This window comes from Pristis pectinata, chromosome 10, assembly GCF_009764475.1.
Source record: "Pristis pectinata isolate sPriPec2 chromosome 10, sPriPec2.1.pri, whole genome shotgun sequence".
In the NCBI taxonomy this organism is placed as follows: domain Eukaryota; kingdom Metazoa; phylum Chordata; class Chondrichthyes; order Rhinopristiformes; family Pristidae; genus Pristis; species Pristis pectinata.
This window is the reverse complement of record NC_067414.1, coordinates 64,186,043-64,205,980: the sequence shown is the minus strand read 5'-3', so window position 1 is coordinate 64,205,980 and position 19,938 is coordinate 64,186,043. Positions and strand designations below refer to the sequence as shown.

The 19,938-nt window shown below is 39.3% G+C and overlaps 1 protein-coding gene across 3 annotated transcripts in view; it reads right to left on the bottom strand.

Moving 5' to 3' along the window:
* Positions 1-639: 639 nt before the first annotated feature.
* dusp23b (dual specificity phosphatase 23b) overlaps positions 640-19,938 on the bottom strand; it is a 31,256-nt gene continuing 11,957 nt past the window's right edge. The window contains exons 2-4 of one of the 3 annotated variants that reach the window (XM_052024349.1): positions 19,732-19,886; positions 8,269-8,543; positions 640-3,184 (exon numbers count right to left, since the gene is read on the bottom strand). In XM_052024349.1, coding sequence (XP_051880309.1) covers positions 2,999-3,184; positions 8,269-8,543; positions 19,732-19,876 — 606 coding nt within the window. In that variant the 5' untranslated portion in view covers positions 19,877-19,886 and the 3' untranslated portion in view covers positions 640-2,998. The remainder of the gene's footprint in view (positions 3,185-8,268; positions 8,544-19,731; positions 19,887-19,938) is intronic. The other 2 variants (XM_052024350.1, XM_052024351.1) reach the window with 2 other exon arrangements.

The window sequence follows — 19,938 nt, the reverse complement described above, 5'->3', positions numbered from 1 at the left end:
GTCCTGAAATCATGCAAGGCACCACAAATAAGCAAGTCTTTTCTTCCTTAAAAACCTATTAAGTCTCGCAACAACCTTTCTGCTCCAATAGAAACAGACTTGAGAGCTGAGGTTCCTCATCCCTAGAAGTTTCTCAGCCATAAAAATAAGTGAATCCATTCTACTTTTACAATAGTTATACTGCATTTTCTAGAATGGAAGTCCAAAAACAACTGTGGCCTAATTTTTGGACCGTACAACTCCATCAATTATTTTGTTCTTGTACTCTTCAGATTCAACAGAACCCCAAGTGCCATTGTAACACCACAATCAAATTCTACATATATTCAACATAAAAACACTGTAGTAATAATAAAAGTTAATATTGCTGTAGTAATTCATTAAAGAAAGAACTCATTACTAAATATAGCCTGAATGAGTTATATGCAATTCTCATTTTCAAACTACATAGCCATATTTAATTTCTGAGTTATTGATTTTTTTTTTAAGTATAGACTACGAGGGGATTTTAACCACCAAAAGTAAGTGGATGTGTTGGGTGGGATAAAAATAATGCAAAAATCCTGCAAGAGCAAGCATTCAATTTATCCTTCATGCCTATAAAAGTCCAACATATCAATTCAACTTTCCAGAATCACAAGAATCATTCTGGAGAGCACTAATGGCCAAGCACTGGTGATGCGGCAGCAATTTGTGGTAACTAGGGGAAAAGTAATTCCTCAAAGATTTCATGATCTCTGTAATGAGAACTCCTTTTCTGATTTTTGGCACTCAATAGCTGGGACATCATCAAATGGTCTTAGCAGCTGATCACATTGAAGAATTCTCAAACAGGACATTCTACTTTTAATTTTAATTGACATTTTAAACTGATATGATTAAAAATTATAAGTTGAAATATCAATCATTAGAACATAATAAAATCCAGAGTTTGAAATATTCAAATGAATTACAATGCACAGACAAAGCTAGTTATTCTAGAATAAAAACAGGAAAACCTGCAAGTGTTTAGTAGGTTAGGCGACATCTGTGGAGAAAGGGACAAAGCTGATCATCAAGGTTGATGACTTTTCATCTGTAGTTAAAATGTAGGTTTTTGAAATATTTTTAATCTTAACATTTTTATTTTTAATTAGGCCTAAATTAATGACTGTGAACATTTTAGGACTACTGATAGCAGATCCAGGGTTCCATATTAAGCTCTGGATGCACCAAAATCCTGTGAACATTTACTGTGTGCAATTCTGGTTGCCCCATTACAGGAAGGATGTGGAGGCTTTGGAAAGGGTGCAGAAGAGGTTTAGCAGGATGCTGCCTGGATTAGAGGGTGTGAGCTATAGAGAGGATGGACAAACTTGAATTGTTTTCCCTGGAGTGCCGGAGGTTGAGGGGAGACCCAATAGAAGTTTATAAAATTATGACAGGCATAGAATGTTCAGTCAAAATCTTTTTCCCCAGGGTGGAAATGTCAAATATGAGAGAACATACATTTAAGGTGATAGGAGGAAATTTTAAAGGAGATGTGCAGGACAAGTTCTTTTTTTAAAAACACAGGGAGTGGTAGGTTCCCAGAGCGGGTTGCCAGGTGCAGTGGTGGAAGCAGATACAATAGTGGTGTTTAGGAGGCTGTTAAATAGACACATGAATATGCAAGGAATGGAGGAATATGTATCATTTATAGACAGAAGAGATTTAGTTTAATTCAGCACCACAGTCGACGCAGATATCATCGGCCAAAAGCCCTGTTCCTGTCCTGTTCTATGTTCTCTATTTAACCACCAAAGATAAGTGGATTTATGTTGGGTGAGATATTATTAATGACTGTGAACATTTGAAACATTTGACAGCTGGTGAGCCTGAGAGCAGGGCCTCACTAGCTGTCAAATCTATTTTATGAATGCAATAGACTTTGTACCAAGGCACTTGCCATGTTCAGTGTAGTGGGAGACAGGCTCCAGAGGAAGACTGCACTTGTGCCATGCTGTAACAATCAGCTTTGGAGAGACAATCTGAGCTAACGTTTCAGGTCAATGACATTTCATCAGAACTTTTTTTTAAGCGGCAATTATTAAAGCTTAGTTGAAGAAACCTAAGTGAGATTGTAACAGTGCACTAAGTACAAATATTTTTAATATATTTTGCTAAACACCATGTTTTCAGGGTATTAAATTTAATGCAAAAAGCTTAAATTAACATTAGTTCAATGATTTTATATTATGTTTGGAAAGTCCTTGAAGATGCCCTTGAAGAAACTACGGATGGCAACTTCAGAATTTTACATTAATCTCTGAATACACCAAAATTCTGTAGTTGTTTTCAGCTACATGAAGTAATGATAGAAAACAGTGGAATTTATTCTGTTCTTCTAATTTGCCCTGTAAATTCTTCAAGGAGAAAAAAAATTTTTAAAAATCTATTTACAATGTTCATAATACAGCAAAGTATATTGTATTGCCTTTTTGGAAGCCAACTTATTATCTAATAAATAATTAAATAATAGCCATTATTTATTTAATTAATAAACGATTGAATGGAAATCAAATAATAATTAAATAAATAATGGTTAAATAAACAACTTGCTTATTTAATCCTCTGCTAGAGCTGTAATTGTGTGTTAAATGTTTACAGTGATTTAATTTACATATGTTGTAGCAGATCTTAAAATGCCTCTATCCTCTCAAGTGCAAGGAGGCAACAAATACCATCATAGTTAGAATGCCATATTACAACAGTGAGGTATATTCTGACATGTAGAAATCAAGCAACCGGTCAAAGCATCTGATCATACCTCTGCAGCATAAAAATAATATTTATAGAGAAGCTCCACAGGAAACTAATAAAAAGAAACTGACATTCTAGAGTGGTAAACATAATCAAGCATCCGAGAAATGTCCAATCTTGAAAAAGCTGTACCAGCTTCTGGGGTTGAAGATATCCATGCATTAAAATAATCAGCTTGTTAGAGAGAGAAAAATCTTTAGTTGGTAATGAGAAATTATTATTTTATATGATGATGAAACTGTACAACTGTTTTTTCTTGTTCACTGGTTTCTATTGAACCACGGCGAATCCTTCGTATTTCTTCAATTGCATCAACGCCTGTTATTTTCCTACTTTTTACAAGATAACAGGCAAGCATTGTTCCAGTTCTCCCAAAACCATGAAGGCAATGGACTGCAACTCCCTAGAAACAAATGAAGTGACTCAGTTAGCTCTGCATTCCCTGGACTTTACCCGTTGACACAAATTAATAGAATATGATGAACAAGATACTTAAAATTAACTCCTTTTAAGAAATGCTTATTATTAAATGTTAAGTTTTATTAATGTTTGCAGTGTTAGACAGCCTACTCTCAACATTATGAGAAATTACATCTTAGAAACACCAAATGGTCAAGTGTCACAAAAATTCCAGAAAACAAATGTGAATTCCTCAATAAACATGAAACAAGTGCAGAATGTCAGTGACCAACGGTTTAATTCTTTATTGGTTTCTTTAGTAAATTAAGTATTTTATTGAAGACTCTACAAACAAAAGGTTCTGAATGGTCCCATTAAAGAGCAGGAGTTATTACTGACAATTAGCAGTAAGTTCTAATCCATTTAAATGGATTTCTACTCCTGTCATTTTAAAACATCTCAATCGTTTTACGGTATATAAACCCACTCTTGTATTCATCCACCAGAAGTAAACAACAGTTAGTTTCACTCTGTCTGTATTTCAATAGAACACAAAAGGATGAGTGATTTATGTTGCTGCTATTCAGTCGTTCAGGTGAGACCTGCACCTATTTCTACAGTCCATTATCACAGATTAGGAGAGAAGTACTAATTCCTTGGGTTTGGTTATTACTGACCCATCAGGAGTAACATAATTTATCTGCAAATTACTACAGCTGCAGGACACAGCATATCAGCTTTATAACAGCAATGATTTCTTCTTCAGACAAGCAAATATTACTCCAGAGACAATGGTGTCAGATTGAATTTCAAATGAAAAGATAAAATATCTTGCATGATTGTGTTATCAACTGGACTATTCTCAGCTGTTACATTCTTTCAAACATTTCTAGAGCTATTCACAACAGTTCCGTGGTTCCTCAGGGGTCCTTTTCCTCTACAGTCTGGAAGTTTGCATTTAATTTGTCATTGCAGCATAGAGAACCTGGGGACTAAAAAATTGCCCTGTTGCAGAGAACTCATTTTCACATTACAGTCAATTTGGCAACTACTGTTAATGGATTTGTGATGTGTAGAATAAAAGAAATTACAAATTTATTTATGAAGTTATGGGAATATGAAGCACCAAAGGATATGACTAAAACTATTACTAAGACTATTATATTAAGACAAGGAGCACAAAAAAAATTGTTAATTTCTATGAAATTTTAACACAGGAACAGGCTATTTGGCTCGATTGGTGTTGGGCTGTTATCCTCAATGTGATCAACAGTCCTAATTCCACACAGCACGATGTCCAAATTACTATTTCCTTCAACAACCAACATAACCTATTCCTAAGTATTAGTGGACTAGATTTCAATCCATACATGCATTTTATGGTTTCCTAATTCTATAAAAATGTTTTCTGGCTCGCTGTCCTAAATGTCTTATATGTAATTTTATATATAATCTTAGTGTAATCTGGAGGGTCAATTACTCTAGACCCTTTATTCACTGGAATCAGTGCATGCTTATCTGCCTCTATCCATATTCCCAGACTTAGTACTCAGTTTGATAATAAAAATTGTAACTAATATTTCAATTTGTTTGGACACATGGTACTGGGAATGGATGCTGCTGCTGCCATCACTTAGAGCACTAATAGACCTATCTATAGTTTCTTCACTTTGCAGTTGCATAAGGAGTAGGCCATTCAGTCACTCACGCCTGCTCTGCCATTCAGTAAGGTCAAGGCTTATCTATAACCTCAGCATCACTTTCCTGTATTAACCCCATGTCCCTTAATTCATTCAGTAACCAAAAACCTATCAGTCTCTAAATTGAATATACTTAGTGACTGAGCCTCCACTGCCCTTGAGTAGAGAATTCCAAAGATTCACTACCTTCTAAGTGAAGAAGGTTTTCATCTCATTCCCGAATGGCAACCTTATATTTGAAGACTGTGGCCCCTGGTTTTTTGACACTCAGCTGTGTGAACATCATTCCTGCATTAACTCTGTTAGCCCTCACAAGAATTTCAATGAGATCACCTCATTCCTTTAAACTCTAGAGTATAAAATCAATAAGATTAAATCTCTCATCAGATAATACCCCCAATCCTAGGAATAAAAATATTTCAAGTATATCCATCTTAGGTAGGGAGCCCAAACCTGTATAAAATATACCATGGGCAGTCTCACCAGGGATCTGTATTATTTCAATAAGACATCTCTGGTTTTGTTCCCAAACTTTTTTTGCAGTAAAGATCAACATTCTATATGGCTTCCTTATTGTTTGCTGCAACTGCCTGTTCATGTAATTCATGCACGGAGGTCCCATTTAATCTTTCACCATTCACCTTTTATCTTGCGCTGTCTCCCTTTTATAATGTAACTCCAATTCAATTCCTACCTTCACACATCCTCTCTTTTTCCCTTCCCTCCAGCCCTTTTCCATGCTCTGTACTTGCTATAAACCTACACATCTATAACATTTTCAGGCTCCTTCCAAAGGTCATTCACCTGAAAAGTTAACTTTGTTTCTCTCCACACACACAGCATGATCAACTAATTCTCTCCAGCATTTTCTGCTTTTATCTTAATCGCCCCATATCCACATTTTGTCTTTGTGATTGGATTTTATCTTTAGAGAAAAGCCTTTTGCTTAGATTTTCAAGTTAAAGCACTTGACTCGATACAGATTTATAACTAGCAAAGTATCCAACTTACGGCTGGTCCATTGCAAATCAATTAAATTTGCAGCCTGACTCGTGTATTTTTCTTCACCCTTCAGTTCTTATTTACTGTTGTATCAAAGATCATTGGAAGTTCACATTAATAAAAAGGGTACCTTGGGCAATTAGGGAGCCAATAACCTGCTTCCTTTCCAATGAGAGAAAGAAACAGGAAGAACATGGGGTGATTGAAATCAAATTCAATGTAGAAAGAGAAAATGAAAAGAAAGAAATATTTATATCCTATATTTATATCATAAATGAAGAGAGAAAATTAGAAAAGTGGGATTTTCACCAGGTATGCAGCTGTAAAAATGCTCTCATAATGTGTTGGTCACAAATGGTTGTATGAAAGTGAAATTATCTCCATATTTCTGTGCAAGTCAAGTCATGGAATTTCCCAGAAATCAGAACAATTAAACACCATTATTATTGGCAATTGATTATTGATACAAACAGAATATTCTCTGATGTTTCAGACTGGAATTGATCAGCAATAAACCACTCTTCAGAAATTCAGTTGCTCCTGGTCTACTTTTTTTTTAAAAAATTGGTTTCAATTGATTGTTGGTCACTGCAGGAGCCCCTATGAAACTTGCATTGCTTGCAAGTTACAGGATTTGTTTGCAAAGGACAGATTAATTTGTTCACTAATCAGAATTGCTGGACCTTCATGAGCAGATTTATTTCAGGATTGTGGCAATTTTTCTTTTGCTGTTAACTGCAAAATGCAGGCTGCATGCACTTCCTCCAAATCTATCTTTAGTTTCTTTATGACCCAAAGTCATCCTTTTTGTCAGTTAATCTCTCCTGCTTTCCACCAAATGAAAGACCTTTGTTTGTTCTTTCCTCCCCTTCCATCAATTCCTGCATCATGCAAATTATCTCTCAAGGTTTTGTTTAAGATATCTCATGAAAGTTTACAGAGCTGAAACATTAGATCTGTATCTCTCACACCATGAATCCTCCCTGATTTGCTGACTGTTGCCAATATTTTCCATTTATACCTCAGAGAGAGAGAAGGGGTCAAGAGAGCAATGTAGAGCCAGATGTGGCCAGTGTTAATAGGGAGGGAGTTACAGAGGTCAGTGAAGAAGTAAAATGAAGAGGCACATTATATCAAACAATTATGAGTTTGAGTTGCAGGGTAAAAGAACATGAGGCATTAGCTTCTGTGATAATGGAAATTCCTGAATCGGGGGAAGACCAGTAACAATAAAAAGAACAAAGTGACACATTCTATAAATCCAGAGCCTGTTAGTTTTATCCCCATAATCTTATAAAATAGTTAAATAAGCATATTATTGTAAAAGACATGTAAACCTAATAAGCAGAAGATAGCTTCGTACAGCTGTAAAAATTCATCATTTGCTTGGACCAAACACACAATAACGTAGGCGTTTTGTCTCTGCATCTGAAATTTAATTACACTCACTTTAATGAATGGATCTCTGGTTCTATTAACTAAATGATGCTCTGCAATTCATGACTGACAAGTGCTGTGACATTGTGCAAATAAGTTCCTCATTTACCTCTATGCCTATTTCAGATCACCTCAAGCTCTACATTTCTTTGGGTAGCTTTGGCCACTGTCAACTAAGGGAGGTTGGAGACATTCTCCCCTGCTGCCATATCTTATTCATTGGAATTCTGGGGATAAACTCACTGTTTATTTCTTAGTGGAACCCCCAAAACTCCAGAATAACAAAGGATGCATCTTATATCTTATGGTCTTATGATGTAGATAAATGAAAACCAATAACCTTTAGGTGCCACACCCATTTTAGCCCTCTATATTGCACCACCTCCTCACAACATGCACTTCACAAAGTTTGCTGTCTGAAAATATGAAAGCTCCTGCAACATGAACTGGTGGCAGTGTACTTTATAATCAGATTGTTGGACTAATGCAGCGTACAGAAAAGGCACCAACTCAAAGAACAACTTGACCATTTAGCAAGATTTCACAACTCTACATTTACAAATTTTGGCTTTAAGGTATCATCGTAAAGGAGCTTTAAAAGAATCAGAAAAGATACAAGTTTTAAAAAAACGTAGATGCTGTAAAGAAGCAGAAAGTGCTAGCAACACTCGACAGGCGAGGCGGCATCTGTGGAGAGAAAAAAAGAGTTAATGTTTCTCGCCAACAACCTTTCATCAGAACCTAGAAAGAAGGATCTCTGACCTGAAGCATTAACTCTGTCTCTCTCTCTACAGATGCTATGTAACCTGCAAGATATAAATTCACACTATTTAATAAATGAAAACTATTTAATTGTGTTTGTTTTAGTAAGAAGATATCATGTGTACAAATACTCTTCAAATAAGTAGATCACCCATCTATTCAATATAGAAAGTCAATTAATACCTACTTCACCCTTTGCATTGGCTTCTTCAACAATCGAAAGAAATCTCTTGATTTGTTCAAAAGTAGGTGAGCAAAAGTCATGGATCCTTATATGATGAATTTTCACTGCTGGGCAGGTATCATGGTATGGTGGCTTTCTTTCACAAAGCGTAACTAGATGTCGAATGCCATTTTCATACAAATACTGATAATGGGCAGGTAAACGTGGCAAGGCCATTCCAGCTAATTTATTTGGTTCAATCCAGGAAAAATTGTGTGGAGCAGATGTCATTTTTCCACCTGTTTATAAAACAATGTTGGATATCATATAAATTGTAATTATGGAATCAATTAAGAACATAGCTCCTCATTGTATATTTTCAAATATCAACTAGGTTTAATGGGTTTGTTTCATTAAAGTTGGAACATTTCATCCACTGAAACCAATAAAAAAAATTGTAAGTTAACAGCGCAATGAGGCACAAGCCATCAATTGAGAGTACGTACCTCTGCTTGTTTGATGCCAATGTGCAGTAGTGTTCTGCAATAAAGATGCTCATCTAATAAGATGATATTTTGTCAAACGATAGTTTGAATCATTACAAACACATTTGTCCCACAATCCCTGTCTCAACTTTCTGAGAAAAACTATCAATTGGTTATAAACAGGAGAATACATAATGGAAACAGGGAACTGGCAGAGCTATTAAACAAATAATTTGGTTCTGTATTCACTGTAGAGAACATAAATAACCTTCCACAAATGTTAGGGAACCAAAAATCTAATGAAGTTGAAGAACTAAAGAAAACTAGTATTAGTAAGGAAATTGAACTAGAGAAATTAATGGCACTGAAAGATAGAGTCGCCAAGCCTTGATAATTTGTGTCCCAGAGTAATGCAAGAGGTGGCTGTGGAAATAGTGAATGCATTGGTTATCATTTTCCTAAACTCCATAGATTATGGATTTTTTCACCTACGTTAGATGTTGGCAAATGTAATCCCTGCTATTTGAAAAAGGGAGAGAAAACAGAAACTAGGACGAGTCAAACTACAGATGCTTCAGACATGACAGAGGTACAGGTAAGCGAGGAGGGGTGTTGCCTTTTTGATAAGGGAGGACCTAACAGCAGTGCTTAGAGATGACATTCTTGGGGGAATCGTCCAGTGAGGCCATATGGATAGAACTTAGAAACAAGAGGAGGGTCACTCTAGTGAGGCTGTATTATAGACCACCCAATAGTCAGCAGGAACTTGAGGAACAGGTGCGTAGTGAAATTGCTCGTAGTTGTAAGAATAATAGGGTTATATTAGTGGAAGATTTTAATTTCTCTGGTTTTAACTGGGCCACCCAGAGTGTTAAGGGCCGGGATGGGGTAGAATTTCTGAAATGTGTCCAGGAAAGTTTCCTGAGTCAATAAATAAAGGACCCTACTCAGGACAGTGCAATACGAGACCTCCTCTTAGGGAACGAGGCAGGGCAAGTAACTGAAGTGACAGTCAGGGAGCACTTAGGCGCTAGTGACCACAATTCTATTAGTTTTAAGATAGTGATGGAAAGGGATAGAACAGGTCCACAGGTTAAGGTCCTAAACTGGAGCAGGATGAATTTTGGGGGAATTAGGTAGGATCTAGCACAGGTCAATTGGGTGAACCTGTTTGAAGGGAAAGGAACGAATAGCAAGTGGGAGGCTTTTAAGAGTGTGATATCAAGAGTCCAGGAGCAGCATGTTCTTGTTAGGGTGAAGGGTAAATCTGGCAAGTTTAGGGAACCCTGGCTGACGAGAGATATTGAGGCTCTGGTCAAGAAAAAGGAAGCATACGTTGGGTTTGAGGTGTCTGGGATGAGTGAATCCCTTGATGACCATAAAAAAAATTAAGAATACTTTTAAGAGGGAAATCAGGAGGGCAAAGAGAGGGTATGAGATGGATCTGGCAGTTAAGTTTAAGGAGTATCCCAAGACATCCTACAGCTACATTAACAGTAAAAGGGTGGCTAGGGAGAGAGTTGGTCCCCTTGGAGATCAGCAGGGCCCCCTATGTCTCAAACGGCAGGAGATAAGTGGAATTTTTAATAAATATTTCTCCTTGGTATTTACCGAAGAAACAAAAATTCATGGTTGCTTAAGTTCCCTCTAGTAACTTCCCTACCATTTAATATCAGTGATAGGGAAGTTACTAGAGGGAATTCTGAGGGACAGGACCTACCAGCACTTGGATAGACAATGCTTGATTAAAGAGTCAGTATGGCTTTATGCATGGAAACGCATGCCTGAAGAATCTTTTAGGGTCTTTTTTGAAGAGGTAACCAAAAGGGTAGATGAGGGTAGGACAATGGATGTTGTCTATTTGGACTTTAACAAGGCCTTCAACAAGATCTGGAAGGTTAGGTCCCATGGAATCCAGGGAGAGCTGGTTAGGTGGATTCAAAATTGGTTCAGAGGTAGGAAGCAGAGGGCTGTGGTTGAAGGTTGTTTCTCGGAATGGAGGCCGGTGATAAATGGTGTGCCCTTGTATTTCGTTATTTATATAACTGATTTGGATGCAAACACACAAGGCTTGATCAGCAAGTTTATGGATGACATGAAATTAAGTGGTGTTATGATAATGAAGGACGTTATCGTAGATTACTCAGGGATCTTGATCAGTTAGGGAAGTAGACTGAGGAGTAGCAAATGGACTTCAATACAGATAAGTGTGAGGTGATGCATTTTGGAAAGTCAAAACAGCGTAGGGCTTATACTATGAATGGTAGGGCACTAGGGAGTGTAATAAAACAGAGTGGCCAAGGAATACAAGTACATATTTCATTGAAAGCAACATCACCAGTAGATAGGGTGGTGAAAAAGGAGTTTAGCACGCTGGCCTTCATCAGTCAGGGAATTGAGTCTAGGAGTTGGGACATTATGTTGCAGTTGTACAAGATGTTGGTGAGGCAGCACTTGGAGTACTGTGTACAGTTTTGGTCACCATTAGAGGAAAGACGTGGTTAAACTGGAAAGAATGCAGAGAAGATTTACGAGGATGTTGCCAGGACTAGAAAGCCTGAGTTATAGGAAAGGATGGCCAGGCTAGGTCTTTATCCCTTGGACCCTTGGAGCGTAGGAGAATGAGGGAAAACCTTAAAATTATGAAAGGCACAGATAAGGTGGATGGTAACAATCTGTTCCCCAGGGTAGGGGAGTCCAAAACCAGGGGGGCAATAGGTTTAGAATGAGGGGGGAAAGATTTAAAAGAGATCCGAGGGGCAGCTTTTTCCACACAGAGGGTGGTGAATATAAGGAATGAGCTGCCAAATGAAGTGGTTGAGGCAGGTACAATTGTATCATTTAAGAAGCACTTGGATAAGTACATGGAGGGGAGGGGGGCAGGGCTTGGAGGGATATGGACCGAATGCAGGAAATTGGGACTAGCTGCGGGGTGGGGGGAGTACCGTGGTCGGCATGGACTCGTTGAGCCAAAGGACCTGCATCTGTACGGTATTGCTCTGTGACTCTATGGCTCTATCAACAGCAGAGGAAACGCACAAGGTTGTTATAAAGGACAGAACATAGAACTGTGCAGAACAGGAACAGGACCTTCAGCCTGTAATATCTGTGTCAACCATGATGCCAATTTAAACTGCACATATGCATGTACATGCTGCATATTCCTCATTTTTATGCCTGTTAAGCTGCCTTCTAAATGCCTCTTAAACGTTATTGTATTTGCTTCCACCACCTCCCCTGGCAGTGCATTAAAGGCACCTACCTACCTGTGGAGGACTGTGTACCAAAGAAGACAACAAACAGGATGTATCCGTGATACATTCCCAAACAGGAAACCATGGATCCACTCCCTACTGAAGGAGAGGACTGCTGCACACAAATCTGGTGATCCTGATCTGTACAAGAAAACGAGGTATGACCTTCAGAAAGTTATGAGGGATGCCAAGAGGCAATACCGACTCAAAATAGAGTCCCTGACCAGCCGTCAGTTACGGCAGGGCTTACATGCCATAACAGGCTACAAGACAAAGTCGGGCTGCATAGCTAACAACAGCACATCCCTTCCTGATGAAGTTAACGCATTCTACGCGCGTTTTGAACAAAAGGGAAGTGGATAGTCACCATCCACCCTGACAGCCACCAACACAGCTGAACCTGTGATCACAGTGGATGACGCAAGATCAGTCTTCTGGAGAGGGAACATGAGGAAAGCACCTGCCCCAGATGGTGTCCTGGGCCGTGTGCTCAGATCTTGTGCTGATCAGCTGGCAGAAGTGTTTGCAGACATATTCAATCTCTCCCTGCTTCAATCTCAGGTTACCTCCTGTTTTAAGAAGGCCACTATCATCCCGGTACCAAAGAAAAGCAAGGTAACATGCCTCAATGTCTAGTCCTAGGCAGAGTACTTGCCGTACCACGCCGTGATACATCCAGATAGGATGCTTTCTAAGGTGCATCGGTAAAAGTTGGTGAGAGTCAAAGGGGACAAACTAAATTTCTTTAGCCTCATGAGGAAGTAGAGGCGCTGGTGAGCTTTCTTGGCCATGGCATCTACGTGATTTGAGCAGGACAGGCTGTTGGTGATGTTCACTCCCAGGAACTTGAAGCTCTCAACCCTCTCGACCTCAGCACCATTGATGTAGACAGGTGCATGTACACCGCCCCCTTTCCTGAAGTCAATGACCAGCTCTTTTGTTTTGTTGACATTGAGGGAAAGGTTGTTGTCATGACACCATTCCACTAAGCTCTCTATCTCCTTCCTGTACTCCGACTCATCACTGTTTGAGATACGGCCTACAACTGTGTTATCATCTGCAAACTTGTAGATGGAATTAGAGCAGAATCTGGCCACACAGTCATGTGTATAGGGAGTTGTGGACACAGGCCAGCACATCACAGACATCAGCATCCCCTCCTTGGACTCTGTCTTTACCTCTTGTTGTCTTGGTGAAGCAGCCAGCATAATCAAAGACGCCACCCACCCAGGACATTCTCTCTTCTCTCCTCTTCCATCGGGTGGAAGATACATGTGCCTGAAGCCACACACCACCAGACTTAAGGACAGCTTCTACCCCACTGTAATAAGACTATTGAACAGTTCCTTTATATAATGAGACTATGACCTCACGATCTACCTTGTTGTGACCTTGCACCTTATTGCACTGGACTTTCTCTGCAGCTATGACACTTTACTCTGTACTGTTATTGTTTTTACCTGTACTACATCAATGTAACTGCACTGTGTAATGAATTGACCTGTATGATCGGTTTGTAAGTCAAGCTTTTCACTGTACCTCGGTACAAGTGACAATAATAAACCAATACCAATACCACTCTGTGCAAAAAAATAACTCACTATGTACATCCCCTTTAAATTTTCCTTCTCACCTTAATGCTATGCCCTCCAGTTTTTGGCATTTCTATCCTGGGAAAAAGATTCTGGTGATCTACCCTGTCTATGCCTCTCCTAATTTTATATACCTCAATCAGGTCGCCCCTCAGTCTCCGGTGCTCCAGAAAAAAACATCCTAAGTTTCTCCAGCCCCTTCTTGTAGCTAATACTCTCTAATCAAGGCAAAGTACTGGTGAACCTCTTCTGCACCCTCTGTAAAGCCTCCATGTCCTTCCTGTAATGCGGCAACAAGAACTGCACACAATATTACAAATGTGGCCTCACTAATGGTTTACATAGCTGCAACATGACTTCCTGACTTTTGGTAAATTAGTTTATTATTGTCACATGTACAGTGAAAAACATTGTTTTGCATGCCATCCTACATTTCATTAGATCAGTGCATTGAGGTAGTACAAAGGCAAACAATAACAGAATGCAGAATAAAGTGTTATAGTTACAGAGAAAGTTCAGTGCAGGCAAACAATAAGGTGCAAGGCCATAATGAGCTAGACTGTGAGGTCAAGAGTCCATCTTATCTTACTATAGTTGTCTTATAACAGCTGGATAAAAGCTTGGTGGTATGTGCTTGCAGGCTTTTGTATCTTCTGCCCGATGGGAGGGGGGAGGAGAGAGAATGCCTGGGGTGGTTGGGGTCTTTGATCATGTTGGCTGCTTTAATGAGGCAGCGAGAAGTGTAGACAGAGTCTATGGTGGGGGAGGGGTCGTGTGGGGGAGAGACACTGGTTCCCATGATGTGCTGAGCTGTGTCCACAACTCTCTGCAGTTTTTTGTGGCCTCGGGCACAGCAGTTGCCATATTGAGCTGTGATACATCCAGATAGGATGTTTTCTATGGGGCATCAATAAAAATTAGTGAGGGTTGACAGGAACGCTAATTTCTTTAGCCTCCTGAGGAAGTAGAGGCACTGGTGAGCTTTCTTGGCTGTGCCATTTACGTGGTTGGACCAGGAAAGGCTATTGGTGATGCTCACTCCTAGAAACTTGAAGCTCTCAACCGTCTTGACCTCAGCACCAATGATGTGAACAAGAGTGTGTGCTTTGTCCCCCTTCCTGAAGTCAATGACCAGCTCTTCTGTTTTGCTGACATTGAGGAAAAGGTTTTTGTCATGACACCATGCCACTAGGCTCTCTATCTCCTTCCTGTACTCTGACTCAGTCTATATATTAAGCACCCTGACTATGAAGACAAGTATGCCATATGCCTTCTTTACCACCCAACTACTTGTGTTGCTACTTTTGGGGAGATATGGACATACACCCCAAGATCCCTCTGCTCATCAATGCTCCTGAGGGTCCTGGCATTTATTGTATACTTTCCTCTTGCATTTGACCTGCCAAAAATGCAACACCTCATACTTTCCAGATTATACTCTATCTGCCATTTCTCTGCCCACATTTCCAACTGGTTTCCTGCTGAAACTTTTGACAACCTTCATCACTATCCACAAGCCGTTAATTTTTTTGTGTCTTACTAATCAGCCCATATATATTTTTATCCAAATTATTTATATTTATCACAAACAACAGAGGTCCCAGCACAGATCTTTGCAGAACACCACCAGTCAGAATAACACCCCACCACTGCACTGACAGACCATTTACATGTATATACTAGAGTCTGTTTCTCTAAGTGTCAGTCACATCCATCTGAAAGTGATTAAAGTAAGACAACTGACAGGTCAAGTAAAATTTTGGAAATTCTCCCAGATACTGCATCCTTTTTACTGATGTGCTTTCTGAGGGGGATGCTTTCAGCACTGGGAAGCATTGGCACTGCTTCAGATACCAGATTAAATATCTGAAAGCTGACTCTTGTTTCTATGGGGATTTCCCAGCAATCTCTGAAATCAGGGACACCTCATGGACGTCAGCATATATTTTGGACACCAAGGAATGTTTGCCAGGGTCAGCCCAAACAGAGGCACTCAGTAGTTTGCAACTGAGAAGCAGACTTTTAATGATAATTTGAGGCACATAACACTGATTAGAAGGAACTGTGAGGAGAAACAGGAAATTCTATTTCTACAAGGTGAAGGCTTTTTGACATCCAAGAAAATGCAGGAGCTATATAATGTGGTAATTCAAAAGATTTCCGCAGCAAAAAGATGTCAGGATATTCTGAGGATGACTACTGTCATATATTCCCTCGACAGCATACTTGCTCAGGGTCTGCACAATTTCAGCAGTGCAATTTGATCAGCGTAGATCCTACAGACTTACTAAACTTGCCAGCAGTGCAAGTATAAGGAGTATCCACAGATACCACAACTTTCTTTAGTTTCACACACTTAGAATTGAATCACTTGTACTCAAAGTAACGGGCATACAGATTAGATGAGTATACTTCCTATTCCTAATGTTGAGAAAAGCAATAAAAAATTGCAAAAAGCATATTAACAACATCAGCAACACAGGAATGAACTGCAGGAACTCAGCTGGTCAGGCAGCATCTATGGACAAAAATGGACAGTCAACGTTTCGGGTTGAGACCCTTCATCAGGACTGGAAATAAAGAAGGGAGATAGCCAGTATAAAAAGGTGGGGGGAAGGGGTGGAGCAAGACCTGGAGGGTGATAGGTGGATCCAGGTGAGGGAAGGAGAGTGGGAATGATGTAAGAAACTGGGAGGTGATAGATGGAAGTGACAAGGGGCTGAAGATAATGGAATGTGATAGGAGAGAACAGTGGACTATAGAATAAAGGGAAGGAGCCAAGGAGGGGAACGAGTGGTAGGAATGTGTGGATGATGGGGAGGTGGAGAGGGTGGGGGAGGAGAAAGAGATAAGGTGATGGGGGCCAGTGAGATCAAGACAAAAAAGGGCAGAGGGGAGTGCTTAGTGAAATCGATGTTCAGGCCATGAGGTTGGAGACTACCAAAGTTGAATATGAGGTGCTGTTCCTCTGCTCTGTGTGTAGCCTCAATTCAGCAATGAAGGAGGGCACGGATTGACATTTCAGTTTGGAAACGGAAAGTGGAGTTAAAGTGGCTCGCCAGCGGAAGATCTGTCTCTTCTGTCTCTGTTAACAACATTAGTCGTTAACAAACTCTGTTGCTTATAACTAAGCTCGGGCAAAAATAAAGTTTGGAAAACTGATTTTTTTTTTAAAAATGGGGTTTCTGCATCTTTGTTCTAATTGTTCGCAGCAGGTATCTGTGGAATTGTAATACATAAATAGTAGCTTTTGTTGAAAAACACGATGATGCTGGAGGAACTCAACAGGCCAGGCAGCATCCATGGAGAAAAGCAGGTGGTCAACGTTTCAGGTCAGGACCCTTCTTCAGGACTGACAAGCTTTTGTTGCTTAGTAATATTCCACATTTATAAATTTGAGAAGGTGAATTAAAGTTTGAAAGGTACTATTTTCAACCTTGTACAAAACATGCGAGTAAATGACTCATGTTATTTGCATGTATTTCTAGGCGGGAAATTATTGGTTCAAGCACTAATACCAGGGTTTGCATTCAGAATCTAACTGGACGCTCAATGTAACATAGAGGTGTCATGCACAGATGAAAGCGTCAAGTAAAATATGAAATTCCAGTCTCCTCAACCTTTTCTGCAGTTCTAGTTGACAATTAACTATCCCAGAAAGTATTCAAGGGACAGAAAATTCACCCAATGTTGTGACCAGCATTTCTTCCACAAGTCAAATTGGTACCGCACATAAGTTTGTCCCACTCTCTTGATCATTCTCCATACCCTGCAACCTTTTTATTTTAGTTGAAATTTGAAGACTACAATTAAATCACTATTTATCATACTATTGTCAATGCACTCCAGACACTAATCACTCAGTGCATCAGACATTTGGCAGGCCATTGTGTGTGGGTTTTTTTTCCCCACCACCACAAATCTAGGCCTTCTGCTCATTGACCCACGAGCAACTGGAAATAGTTTCACTTTACTCCATCAAAATCTGTACCAATTTGTAAACACCTCTATGGCATCTTTATGTATCCAAGGAGTATTATCCCAGCTTCTTCGGTCTATCCACATAAATGTAATCCATCATTGCTCGAGCCATTCTTATAAATCTCGTGTGCCCCTTCCCTTTATTCTAATGTGGTCCTCTGAATGCATACAATATTCTAGCTCAGTGTTTCATAGATTTAGCACAGCTTTCCAATTTCCATATTTCATACATCTATTCATAAACCCCAGGATCGCAAATGCTTTGGAAATCTGTTCTAACATCTTCAGCAGATCTGTTTAGTTAGTTATTCATTTCAGAACTGCCTGGGAGACATAAATACAGCATTCCCAATGTAATATTCAATACTGTTGTATTGAATGTACCATAGGTTTAAAGTGTGCGAGTTGAGGAGGGGGTGGGCAGAGGAAAGGAACAGGATGTCAGCCCTAACTTCTTTCTTTTACTCTCCTCCTGGTCTTGATTTCCTCAAAAATGGAAATATCACAAAAATTAAAATGCAATATGGAAAATTAAAACTTTTTTGTACAATATTAATCCATTACCTGACAAAAAATATTACATAATTAATTGAAAAATCATGCAGGTTTTTCCTCAGCCAAACCTAGCGTGACAAAAAATGTGAATGATAACCTTTCTCTCCTGTGCATTGCTGAAAGCAGAGGCAGTGTGGTGACAAAGAGGGTGCTTGAACAGGAGGTTGGTACACAGAGAGGAGCTGGAAAGAAGTCTGGCAGTGCTATCTGTGTTCAATGTATCCAACACTTATTAAAAAGTCAACTGACTTCCAAGGTAATATCATAAATATCAATGGGCTCCATGGGAAGTCACCTCTCATGTCCTAATTATTTTGCTTTAGCTTAATACTTTCAAATATTAGCATTTTTTAAAAGATTTGTTTTTCTAAAATATTTATTACAATAAATATCTGCTGGACAAGCAGGGCTGAAGTCAGGGATGCCTTCAGCCAGTAAGATCCACTCACTCTAGCTACGCTAGGCAAGTAGAGGCTTAGGGAGACTGTATGCAGTTATTCCCTGTGGAAGCAAAGGTCAGCATGATGTGGCCCATTTTGTTTTTACACGCAATGTTGAACTAGCTTCAGCAAAGACTACTCAGCTGTTATGAAGTAATGAAAAATAATTTCATTTTCAGCAGGAAAAGTAAGATGCTGCAAAAAAATACACAGCAAAATAATCAGGTGGCTGATTACAACTTTGAAGCTGAAATTCATCCACTAATCTTGGTTTCCAACTGCTGCAATTGTAATACTTAGTCAGTGAATAAAAAATGCATTAGCTTTCTCAAGAGTACATAGGAAGGAAAAATTTATTAAACATAATCTGCTAGTCCATGTAAAACTAAAGTTAGTTTATTCCCCAAAAGACTTTTCTAGAACTTGCCAACCTAAAAGCTGAAACAGCCCAAATACTAAATAGACTGCTGATTTAAATGAAGAAAGAAAGCATACTTGCATCTTGCCTCAAGTGCACAATGTGCATTACAGAAATATTTTCAAGTTACTGTCACTGATATAATGTCAAGAGTCTGAGCAACCAATGAACACACAGCAAGATCCATCAGGTATTGAGATTGATGACCAGATAATTTGTTTTAATGTGAGATAAATACTTGCCCGTATACTAAAACATGCCTGCTCTTGGAATTACCTCATAGTAACTAAAAGGCCAAGTATAGAGGGAGGTTGAGAGAACACTTAATTGAGGTTCATTTGGGAGCAAGATGTTAGAAATAGAAAGGAATCTGGAATCCTTAGGAAAAGTTCAAAAACCAAGGGGGATACTTGATAGAAAGTAATTGCTAGAAGGATTAGAGAGGGGTCTAGAAAATGTTTTTACCCAGATGGTGGACAGTACCCTCCTCTGGGCCAAGACCCCTAATAATGATGCATTTGTTGCATGCCATTAGCTCCATTAGCTAAGTCACATCCTAAGCATTCCCAACACCAGATGCCTGAAACACTATTTTGAGCTCTGTCACAGGCAGACAAAAGGAAGGATTCAAGGAAATGTATGCAGCATCCTCTCTAACCCTTGCGAATACCTTGCTGCAATCTCTCAAAATGGAGGAGCACTCAGGTTGTTTTTGAAAACCTTGTGCCTACACACAAATTATCCACCTGTCCTGTCAGGCACCTTCTGCCCCATTTGTGGAAGAGTCTGCAAGTCCCACTTTGGCCTTATTAGCCACTTCAGAAGCCACAAGACTGGAATGGAAGCACATCATCCTTAGGCAGTCCCTCAGGATTGAGAAGAGGAGGGTAGTGGTCTGAAAATTCATTATCCGAAACCTAAAATAAAAACAGAAAATGCTGAAAAGCACTCAGCAGGACAGGTAGCACC